The 12349-nt window shown below is 45.5% G+C and overlaps 1 protein-coding gene and 1 pseudogene across 1 annotated transcript; one reads left to right on the top strand and one right to left on the bottom strand.

The window, feature by feature from the left end:
* Positions 1-1364: 1364 nt before the first annotated feature.
* Rdh11 (retinol dehydrogenase 11) lies at positions 1365-10643 on the bottom strand. The gene is made up of 6 exons (XM_032908019.1): positions 10479-10643; positions 7805-7923; positions 7298-7453; positions 5245-5349; positions 4014-4223; positions 1365-1798 (listed from the first exon to the last, which is right to left on the bottom strand). Exons 1-6 carry the CDS (start codon positions 10541-10543, stop codon positions 1587-1589), a joined length of 867 nt encoding a protein of 288 aa, XP_032763910.1. The 5' UTR covers positions 10544-10643; the 3' UTR covers positions 1365-1586.
* A 70-nt stretch (positions 10644-10713) lies between these two features.
* On the top strand, positions 10714-11473 carry LOC116906143 (annotated as a pseudogene).
* Positions 11474-12349: the final 876 nt, after the last annotated feature.

Below are 12349 nucleotides of genomic sequence, written 5' to 3' on the forward strand. Positions count from 1 at the left end.
CTTATCCATCTTTCCAATCTAATGCTACCCACAGTTTCTTCTCTGAAATATCCTGAAGGTGGAGGTAAAACGCTGTAAGTTTGAATTTATGTGACACATGATTTCCTTTATAAAATACGGACAGGCTTGGGGATAGGGATGGGACAGGTTTGGCCATGGGTCACTGGCAGCTTAGCTAAAAAGTAGGTGAATGTGGGGTTAATATGCTGTTTATTCTACAATAAAAATCGAGGCAGAGGCAGGCAGATGGTAAGTTTGGGATCAGTTTGGGCTATGCAGTGACACCATGTTTCAAAAATAAATATGTCAATAGATAGTAGCAGGACTGGGCGTTAGCTTAGTTAGCTTAGTGAAGCTTAGCTTCGCAAGTATGAGGACCCATGCTAGAAAGGAATGCAGCTATGGTGGCACAAGCTTGCAATCCCAGGAGAGAGACTGAAAAGGTGGGCTCCTGGGGCTCACTGGCCAGTTACTCTAGCTTTCTTGGGACAGCTCAAGCCAAGAAGAAACCTTGTCATTCTCTGTGTCCTACCCCTTTCAAAAGGTGGAAGGTGCCTGAAGTTATCCTCTGGCTTCCCCATGTACAGACACACATGCAAGCCTTCGCATATACAAAAATGCATACAATACACCCAAAAAACCCCACAAAACTTAGGCAGGTTTCAAGCAGGGAAGTGATAGAACTCTTGCCTGAGCATTGCAAGAGGCCCCAGGTCCATCCCAGCACTGAGAAAATAATAAAATAAAATACAAGGGACTCTATTGGTTCTATTTCAATTATGAAGATAATAGAGAAATACAGATTTAAAACAAAATAGAGGGCCTGGAGAGATGGCTCATTGACTGCTCTTCCAGAGGACCTGAGTTCACTTCCCAGCAACCACATGGTGGCTCACAACCATCTGTAATGGGATCTGATGCCCTCTTCTGGTGTGTCTAAAGAGACCAACAGTGTACTTTCATACATAAAATAAATTAATAATTCTTAAAAAAAAGAAAGGAGTTGGGGTACAAAAAGGGAAGAAAACAGGATTGACATGAGAGAGAGAACAAAAGCAGAAAAAACATAATTATTAATATAAAAGATGGTATAAAAATAAAATCAAAGCTAGCAGGTACTAAAAAAAAGTGTGAACAGGCAAAATTCTTTCATTAAAAGACAAAAGCTGGGGCTGGGGATTTAGCTCAGTGGTAGAGCGCTTACCTAGGAAGCGCAAGGCCCTGGGTTCGGTCCCCAGCTCCGAAAAAAGAACCAAAAAAAAAAAAAAAGACAAAAGCTATTTTAGGAAATATACCTTAAAACTTTAATTTATTGTTACTACTTTATATGTATGAGTATTTATGTATGTCTATGAACCATGTACACCCCTGGTACTCATGGTGGTCAGGAGGGAAGGTCAGGTTCCCTGGAACTGGACTTACAGACAATTGTAACTAAGTGCTGAGAACAGAACCCAGGTCCTCTGGAAGAGCAGCCTGTGGTAACCCAGCCGTCTCTCCAACTCTGGGAAATACACATTTTATAAAAAGCATATACTACACCAGACAGACCCCAAGTTATTCCCCTTACGCAATAACAACTCATTTCAAAGACAGACACATTCATACCTGAAATGACTTCCGCTTAGGCCCTCGATGCCTTCCGTCACGGCACAGTACAGGCTTGTCTGGGCTCCCTGCTGAGGGGTCTTGATGAAAAAGAAGAAGAGCTGCCAAAGCCATTTCAAAGCAGTCGAGTGCCGAATCAGTTCAGAGTGGACTGTGCCAGGATGGACAGAATATGTTGTCACTCTAGAGCCTGGGGCAGAGAGGGGATAGGTCAAGAAGGAAGGCAAGATCTGATTTTATCAACTAGACAGAGAGCATAGCATGTGAGGACACTTATGACCCCCACAGACGATCTCTGCACTCCTGGTACATCACTGTGATTTATACACGCTGCACAGATTCCGGAACTAGGCTCCTAAGAGGCGGGCTTGTCACTGCACTAGGGCAGGAGAGCCAGGTCCCAGCCTCTTGGCCGTCCTTTCCATTGCTGGCCACCCTCATCCCTCCCTCTTAGGCTTCTTTCCCCTGGCTTCCTCCATGTTCTTACATCTCTAGGTGCTGGGACTCGGTTCCCAATGTTCCCAGTCATCACTTTACCCAAATACCAAGCCTCAGAATTCTCATGGCTCATTAAACTCCCACCATACAATTTTATTTGTTGGTTGGTTTGTTTGTTTGAGATAGGGTTTCTCTGTGTAGCCTTGGTTGACTGGAACAGGCTGGCCTAGAACTCATACAGATCTGATTGCCTCTGCTTCCCAAGTGCTGGGATTAATGTGTGTATTACCACTACCTGGCTGATACTTTCTAAAAAGATTTATTTCTAGTTTATCTATGTGTATATGTGGGTCTCTGTGTCTGTTGCCATGTGTGGGGTGCATGGGGTGCATGCAGAGGCCAGAAGATCCCCTGGAGCTGGAGTTACAGGCAACTGTTCCTTTGAAGAGCAGTAAATTTGTACACATTACATGGAAAGACCACAGAGATCTTACTAGAATGGTAGATCCGTCTAGGATGAATACACAGAAGCAAATGCTAGGAAAGTGACTGGCAGCTGCTGACAGAAGTAATCTGAAGGATGGGGATTAGTAGAGGCTTTCTGTCTCAAGTTCTGTGCACTTCTAAACTATGTGAATGTCAAAAAGTGAATGAGACTTACATACACCTAGAGTGACTTCATGTGCCGGTTGTACAAACACTTGTTAACCTCTCTCTCCTTCAGAGCTGAAAGCAAATCAAGGAAGCGCCAGAACCTGCCCTGTCCTGTACTTCATCCCCAGACCCTAAGAAAGACATGGATGCATGTCTGTGGGATGCATGCTCGATCTTCCTGAACATCAGGGCTCCTGTATTATATATTCCACTATTTTCCACTTAATGAACCTAACTGCCAGCGTTCCCCACTGCTCCTTCCTAACTCTCACAATGGTCGCATCTCTTTTCCTCTGCATCCTCTTAGCTTGCTCATCAGCCCTCTGGTAGTTCTCCTTAACTGTCCTGAACTGATGAGGGATACCTTGCCTTAGCGTAGACTGAACACTGGGTCTGAGCTGACTACTGGCTTCCTTCTTCTCATCTCGCAACTTTGCACCCGTCCATGTGATTTGATCACCCTGTTTCAACAGTGGGGGCTCAAGCTCCTGACTCCTTGATCTTCAATTCTGTCTGGCTCGGCTCCTAAGCACTGCCCGTCCTAGATTCCCTTTCTCTTTATTTGAAATCCACAGCAGAAAATGCTAACAACTCTGTTTACCCATGACTAGAGATTCCCTTTCTCAAGCATATTTTTCCCATGAATTTGACCTTTTCTTTTAAAAAATATTTGTTTTATAGTTATGACTATGTTGCCTGCAGGTCTGCATGTATACTATGTGTGTGTCTGATACCAAGGAGGCCAGAAGAAGGTACAGGATCTCCTGGAACTAGAATTGTGGAAGGATGAGCCCACCATGTGGAAGCTGAGAACTGAACCTGAGTAAAAGCAACAAGTGCTCTCACCTGCCAAGCCACTCGCCAGCCCCTGGTTTGACCTTTTGCTACTAGAGAGATGCCCCTCCCCCTGTCCACCAGTGCCAGTGCATGTTTGATACTACTGTCTGCTATTGTGACCACTTCACTGGTCACAAAGAGTGAAAAACCCTGACTTGCTTGTGAGGACTCAGTGGGTTGATAACAAGCTGTGAAGCAGTTCTCACCTTACCTAGGAGGGACTAAATCTTGGAAATCTCAGTCACTTGCTACAGTAAGCAGTGAGGCCAAGTCTACAGATTCAAAGTCAGAATTCCCCTGTTCTTAGCCAGCCACCTCCAATATTCAGAGAGGGCTACTTACTAATAGCATACCCAGTTATACTCATGGAAGCAGATCCTGTCCAGGTAACGGGCTCAGGAAAACACTTCCCACCCGGTGGCTTTTCGCCATTCCCACTGCCTCCTGTCTCTCACACTGCTCACTCCCACACTCACCTTTCAGCCTCCTGGCCAGTTCCTTAGTGAAGAGAATGTTGGCTAGTTTGCTGTGGCAGTAAGCCAGGCCTGCACTGTAGAACTTCTCGCCATGCAGGTTATGGAAATGGATCCTTCCCAGATGGTGTGCCAGAGAAGACACATTGACTACCCTTGATGGGCCTGACTCCTTTAGCTTTTCTAGCAGCAAATGGGTCAAGAGGAAGTGACCTGTTGAGAGAAAGTAGGATTATCAGAGCTGTTCAGCACCCATGTGGGGATAAGAAGCATTGTGATAAGCAGAGATCAGCTCTGGGAGGAAGGGAAGGAGGGAGGGAACCGCCACAGCAGCTGGTATAGGTGAGGTGGAACTTCAGAATGAGGCCCACCACTGCAACTTCTCTTCATGAATTAGAGAACAGGTTCAGAGGGGATTTTAGGAAGTAGAAGCAGCCAAAGATATGAAACGCCCTTATACAGGCATGTTCGTGCTAAGGATATGTATGGATCCTGTTTTAATTCAACAGAGGTTACCATCACTGTTTGAGAGCAAACAGTGGCACACATGTGGAATCTTAGCACTCAGGAGGCTGAGACAAGAAGATCACGAGTTGGAGGTAGTCTAAGAAAGACCTTGACCCACTAAGGAACATGGAGAGCGTGTGGCTTCTACCTGTTGCTAGCTATAAAGATTGCTTGTTAAGAATAGCAACATAATCCTCTAACCAGCTAACCAAGCTGTTCAAATATATCCCAACATAAGCCAAACCTGAATTACAGGTTTAAAAAGGAGGGAGAAAAGTTGGAGAGATAGCTCAGAAGTTACGAGTGCTTGTTATTCTTCCAGAGGACCCAAGTTTGTTTTCTAGTAACCAATGTGGAAGCACACAACTGCCCATAACTCCAGCTCCAAAAGAGCTGATGCTTTCTTTCAGCTTCTGTAGATACATACATGCATGTAGCATACAGACATACATACATGCAAATAAAAATAAATCTTTATACATGCATACAGATATAAGTGTACGTGTGTGTGTGTGTGTGTGTGTGTGTGTGTGTGTGTGTGTGTGCAGAACCTGAAGCAAGCCTCAGGATTAGCTCTCATCTTTCAGGAAGTTCTCAACTATTTATCATGCCTGCATGGTTGATTATATCCTGAGCCCCATGATGCCCAAAGAAGGCTCAACCTGACTCCTGAATTTTCTGAGGTTTCAGTTCCCCCTGGCTTTGGACTGGAGACAAGACTTCTCACCCAGGTGGTTGACTCCAATGTGCATCTCAAAGCCGTCTGCAGTCTTAGAGTAGGGGCACATCATCACCCCTGCATTGTTGATTAGAATGTGCAGGTACTTTTCCTCTGTAGGAAGAGAAAACAGCCATGGGCATCCACATCTCAGACATCCTCCTCACAACCTAGGCCTAGGCCTCCAGGTGGGGGGTGAAAGCAGGAGTGCAAGACTTCACTCTTTGCCCTTTTCCCTCCAGTGACCTTGTACTGGTTTTCTGCTGTAAGACTGGGGCTAATCCACACAATTTTATAGGGCAACATTCCATTTTCCATCACAGGCTATCATGTGCAGGTTTTCCAAAAGCTCCACTCATTGCTTTGGGGAAGTGTTCCATCTACCTCTCCACACAGAAAGACTTTCCAAGCTGAATGGAAAGACCCAGAAGCTAGCAGGGGTGAAGGGGGTGGGGCTGGGGTGCTCCGTGAGCACCCATGCTTGTGAGACTCAGGCCCTCAAAGAAATCTACCACCTCTCTCCCATGGTTCATTTCCTTATGTGATTTGTAATTTATCACTGTAAACTCTTAGGGGGAAGTTGTTTTCCTCAAGAGGTCTAGATGCTTAGGTGATGGGGCGAGGCATACCTACTTTTGGTGAGATACCACGCAGGTTTCTAAAAGCTGTTATTGCATCTGTTTACTTGAGAGAGACAGAGAAAATGCATGACGCGGAGTATGTGCAGGACAACTTGTGTGAGTTAGCTCTCTCCTTCCGCCATGAGGGTCCTAAAGATGGAACTCTGGGTGCTTGGCAGCACCTGCTGAGCCATTGTGCCAGCCCCACAAGATTCTTTTTTTTTTTTTTTTTTTTTTTTTTTCCGGAGCTAGGACCAACCCAGGGCCTTGCACTTGCCCTAGCAAGCGCTCTACCACTGAGCTAAATCCCCAAGCCCCCACAAGATTCTTATATTAAGATCCTACATCACTTAGTAGAATGATTTCATGATACCAGCCTGGGTATAATTCTTGCACATCACCACCCTTTCTTTCTCTATCCAGATCGCAAGTGTATGGTTTGAATGAGATGTCACCCATGGATCTCAGACATTTGAATACTTGGTTCCCAGTTGGTGGCTGTTTGCTACCCTGCTGGTGGAAGCGTGTCTCTGGGATCAGGTTTTGAGGTTTCAAAGGACTCGTGCCATTCCCAGTATGCTCTCTGCATCTTGCTTGCTGTTGTAGATGTGAGCTCCCAGCTGCTCCTGCCGCCATCCCTTAGCCTACCATCATGGACCCTACCTTTCCAGAACTGTATTATCACAGAAAAGGACAAGTAAGTAATAGACCCAGAGCTGGTAAGCTGCTGTACTATGTCCAAGGTGGTCAGGGCTTTGTTCTTCTTAGCTCGTAAACCATGGACTAAATCTCAACCTTCTACATAGCTCCAGCATTCAAGAGCCTAGGGCCTCATCATCTTCCTATCCCAGCATGGATGATTGTGATATACCCTGCTAAGCCCCTCTTGAGTTCTGATGCTCCTGCTACAGTTTTTTTTTTTCTTTTCTTTTTTTCTTTTTTTTTCGGAGCTGGGGACCGAACCCAGGGCCTTGCGCTTGCTAGGCAAGCTCTCTACCACTGAGCCAAATCCCCAACCCCCCTGCTACAGTTTTGACTTTAGCTCTTGCTCACTGCTGCAATTTTGGGGCTGGAGGAACTCTTTGGGAAGGACTCGGAAGTGTGGCCTCGTTGGAGAAGGTATGTTACTTGGGGTGGGCTTCCCAATTAGCTATTTCTGCCTTGTGGTTGCAGATCCAGACAGGCTGTCTCAGGTACTTCTCCATAGTCAAGCCTGCCTACCTGCTGCCATGCTCCTTACTCCATGACAGCCATGGACTCTAGTCTTTTGGAACTAGGAACCCCAAATTAAACACTTTCTTTTGTAAGTTAACTTGGACACGGTGTCTCACCATGGCAATAGTAAAGGAACTAACACAGGCTCTCTTTTCATTTCTGTACCCTGAAGATGTCCCTTTGACCTAAATCATGTCCCAGTGATCATAATATCGGCCACCACTTACCAGCTAAGAAGCCTTCGGCAAAGGCTCGAATAGACTTGGTGTCAGCTAGGTCCAGTTTCCGTACTAGGACCTGGCTATTCCCTGTGATGGCTTGGATCTCACTAGCCACCAGTTCCCCCTTCTGAATATCCCGGCAAGCTAAATACACACGGGCTCCTGTAAACCAACGGAAGGAAAACCAGTCAGCTCTGGTTTCATGTGGTTTGAAAGACTGAATGCAGATGATGAGTGTTCCTGACATTTTACAAAACAGGATTTTTTTTATCCCTTCACAACCATCATATCTGAAGCAAATTAGCAAAGAAAAAAACAAAACTGATATTTGCTATTTTTAAAAGTTTTTTTTGTTAAGTGCCTATTATATGTAGAGCAACATACTAGAATTCAGACTGTCACAGGAAAGAAGGTACTTGGAGTATTCTTACATTCCAAGTCTGGGAAGAAACATGACTATCACTGTGAGGGGTAAAATGTCAGCATAGGTGAGTTGGGAACATGTGCACTTGCCTCTTCGGGCCAGGTCTTTGGCTGTCTCCTTCCCAATGCCTGTGTTAGCACCGGTGACTATGGCTACCTTCCCGGAAAGCTGGACGTTAGATGTGCACATCCCACAGGACAGCATTTTCCTAGGGACACAGGAAAACATATCAGTCCTTCATCATATGTTCCTGCTGAGAACTCCTGAAACTCCATGCATCTTCCGATTCCAGGGCTGGGTTTGCTTGTATTTCTTCCAATGTTATTCTTTTATAAGCTTAAGTAACAAAATGTCAAGGCTAGCAGGATGCCTTAGCAGTCAGGCACTTGCCTCTATACACCTGGTGACATCAAGACCTACATGATGGAAAATGAGAATTGACGCCTCAAAGTTAGCCTCTGACCTCCACTGTACACCATAGTACACACATGCACCCCCACTCCAACATATAGTAACATGTACACAGTAAACAGATGTTAAAAGTAAGAAATGAAGAAAAAAGACAGCTTTCTGCTCTTAGGACAGGTATATACCACTCAGGGTATACGTGAGTTCAAGGTCAGCCCGGGTTACAAATCAACCATCTCAAAAAGGAAAACAAAAACTTTATGTTCTTGTTTAAGGACAAAAAGTGATAGCATTTTTAAAGACAAAAGTGAGATCTGGCTGGGTATTGATGACCCATGCCTTTAATCCTAGCACACAGGAAGCAGTGGTAGGCAGATTTCCAAGTTCAAGGCCAGCCTGGTCTACACAGTGAATTTCAGGACAGCCAGGGTGATATAGAGAGATGCTTTCTCAAAAAAACTGAAACAAAGTTATGTCTGTTCCCCAAAGCACAAAATCTAGAGGAGTGTTTGATTGGTCAGGCACCTCACTTCAGTTTAGAATTTCCAATCAGGCAATTTTGGCTTAGGAAATCATAAGACTCAACCAAATAGAAGAAAAGTGGTCTTTATATGCCAATCTGTGGCAAGCAGCATTTTATAATCTTAAGAATGGCTAATCCAATTCAAAGGATAGAAATCATAAGCTTATGAATCTAGGTCAAAAATAAGAAAAAGATAACACATTAGCACATTTTTTAAAAAATTCATTTAAGAATGAGGCAAGGGTTAGGAATGTAACGGGGTAAACATATATAGTTTACCCCAGTGCCAAGCCCTGAGTCTGACAGAATATCAACAGAGCAGAGCTCCAGCAGAAAGAGTGAGGATCTGCATCTTGTTTGTCTAACTGGAGTCCTTGCTCCTGTTCTGCATGCTCTGTGAGCCTTCCCAAAAGGATAAGGCACAAACACAACCCTCAGATTTCCCTCTTCTTGTCCCCTCAGTTTTAGGACTAAAAGACATGTTGACTAAGAGGTGTGTTTTTAAGGAGCATTTCAACCTACTTTACTCAACTTGGTAACTGCAAGCAGCCACCACTTAAGGCAAACTAATTTGTGGTGCCCAAAGGAACCTCTCTCCTTAGGGATCAAGGCCCCCTGGCCCTGTCTCTCACAGCCCTTCAGACTGAGCTTCAACACTGACAAATCCTGGGACCAGTAATTGCCCCTTCCTCTGCAACCAGCAGAAACAAGGCAATCCACTTTGAAAGCGCAACTCTGGCCCCACTCTCACAACTAGCCCCAACGGGGATGTAGAGTCCTTCCAGTGCTCTCTTCTAAGACACATTTCACTGGCTGTAGCTCCGGCTCAAGGTTTTGCTCAGATTCTATATGGATATGAAGATCTTGTGGTAGAAAGAAACCCATGTTTTCACCTGAGTACAAGGCCCATGTGTGCCTACATGTGGGAGCAGTAAGTGTTCAGAGAGGAGGAAAAATACAAATGGAAGTAGGCCACTAGAAAGAGAGGGAAAGACAAATAGCCGGTCTTGGGGGGGAAAGTTGGTCATGGTAAGAAATGACAGAAGGATGGCACAGCCTCAGGTCCAATAAGAACTATGGCCAAGCGCCCAGAAAGAAGGGGGCGTTTATTACTGGTCCACCGTCACTCCTGGTGATTTACTCAGAACCAATCAGTAGACTGCTCCTTGTTGTAGCCTGCAGCTGATTCTCAGATGATTAAACCGCCACGTTTGGGCTGACCTGACACCTAATCAAGAGACCATTCCGCCTTCTTTGACCACTTGCTTCCTCTCCTGGTCCCTAGAAGTCTAATTCAGCCAAACAAGCACACACCCTATTCAGAAGGAAAAAGAATCTTCCCCTTCAACTGTCTCTAACACCTGCACGGTGGAGTGAACACAAGAGAGCAATGCCCCAGATAACACTGGCTTCGGGTTCATAGAGCAAAAAGTGCAAACCCCCCTGTAGTACCTCAAGGGCTGGAGGCAAGTAGCTAGACAAAGGCTGGTTCAAAGCGTGGGAGTGGAGAAAACACTGTTAGAATCTGAAGCCCGCAATGCTCACCGGCTTCCAGGAGTCAGAAAGTAGACGGTGCTGGAGGAAATAGGGTAGGCCAGAAAGAGCAAACAGAATGATGGCGGCCCAGACCGCTTTTTACGACCACCTGGGGTCTGGCGTCTGGCTGTGCCCACGTCCAGGGCACCAGGGTCTTGCCTGCAGTTCAGTAAACTCCAGATCTTAGCTATCTTAATGGACTCTTCAGTCATTTCTTAGTCTTTCTTTACGGGGGTTGTGGGGTGGGGAGAGCTTCTCTAAAAGACCTGGCAAGAAAAGGCAACATTCGCACAGACCTGATTTTCGGCGCGACCAAGAACAGGATGACGGGAAGAGAGAGCAGGAGCGGAAACCAAAACATCTCAGCACCACCGAAGCGCAGTGAAAGTTGATGCTCCAAAGAGGACAGCCGGACTATGGCTTTTAATTCCTAGACACACCCCGGTTCAACTGCAACTGCCAGGGAGCAAAGCCCTCTGGGAAATGTAGTTCTGGATTTGGCGGCCGCCAGGCGGCGAGACGATCAGAGTGATGCTTCTAAGCACGGTGTAAAATCCAGCCTGAACTGAGTGCCGCTGTGACTCCCAGGATCAGAGTGAAAGCAGACCCGGTACATCGTCACTCCAATCCACGGAAACCATAACGAAAACAACCATTTGCGTGTACCACTTCCTTGTTTTGAACTGGTGCGTTTTCCTCAATTATTACATCCCACCTATTGGAAAGGATGATGAGAAGCTAACAGAATTTCATGACGGTGGACGACCCAAGTACTTGACGCTCCTTAATCCGCTCTTGCAGGCCATTTGGGGTCGCCTGCCTGGATGATATGCACAAAGAGTCATCAAGTTTACCACACCCTTCAGAGATCTGCTTTTTACCACACTGGCTATATCCACAGTTGTATTCTTGATATTCTGGACCCTCTTTGACTATGACCAGAGCCTTGTTTACCCCAAGGGCTTGGATGATTTCTTTCCAGCATGGGTTAATCACACAATGCATACCTCCATATTTCCCTTTTCACTGGTTGAAACTATTCTCAGACCACACCACTATCCATCGAAGAAGCTAGGACTAACCTTCCTGGGTGCTTAAAATTTTGCCTACTGTGGCCTTACATTCAGACTGGGAACTGGGTGCACCCGGTGTTTGGCTCCCTCAGCCCACTGGGTATTAGTCTCTTCTTCTCAGCCAGTTATGTCCTGAGTGCCAGCATCTTCAGCTGTTTGGAGAGAAGATCGATCACTGGAAATGGGGTGCCACAGTGAAGCCACGGATGAAGAATTGACTACATACTATTTTCCAAGCATCATGGAAAAAGAAACTTAAGAACTGATCATCTTTCTATTATTCTCATTATTTCTTTTTGGATCAGGGGTGGAATTGCTTGGGGAGATAGAAAGGACTGAGACTGTTGCATAGTTTTAATAAAGAGCACAAAGTGGGGTAGGGAGTAAAGTTCAATAACACAACACTGGAGCAATAGTCTTCAATGGTCCAGGGCCTAGGCCTTGTGGGATCATTGATTCAGCCCTTCTACCACCCTCTGGCCACTAATTGCTTCTTTGGAAGTCTCACGAGTTTGCTATCTCCTAGGGCCCAAGTCCAGTGTTTGGTTCAACTTTCCCCCAATCATTATTAGGAGATTACCACATTTTGTCTGGGAGACATCGTCTGGAAAGTATTCCGAGGCCAATTACACAGGTCAGGAGCCGTTAGTCTGACAGTTGGTGTGGTGGAAGATGCCCTTCCTCAGAGACTACCTTTGTCCTATGTGGCAAAGCAAGTTAAGACCTCCCCCTAGAGCTTCACTGTTGTGTGCACTTTGAACTATGATAGCATCCTTCATGATTTCCCAAGCACTTGGTCGTTATTTGATAATAAAAGAGTTTCTTGGATGGCTGTATCATGCATTATTCCTCAAGGTAACAATGACTTTCTCAGACTGGCATAGTTGGTCTTATCACTTTGTCAACGAATTTAATCTTGTCTTGAACTGAGGCTGGGAGCACTTCTCTGGGAACAGACAAGCTCCCTGCTCGAGTTTTTCTTTCCTTTGAGGTGCATTTCATGGGGATAAACATGGATTATCAAGTTTAACACGTTTTTTTTTTTTTTTGGTTCTTTTTTTTTTCGGAGCTGGGGACCGAACCCAGGGCCTTGC

This window comes from Rattus rattus, chromosome 7 (genome assembly GCF_011064425.1).
Source record: "Rattus rattus isolate New Zealand chromosome 7, Rrattus_CSIRO_v1, whole genome shotgun sequence".
Lineage (NCBI taxonomy): Eukaryota > Metazoa > Chordata > Mammalia > Rodentia > Muridae > Rattus > Rattus rattus.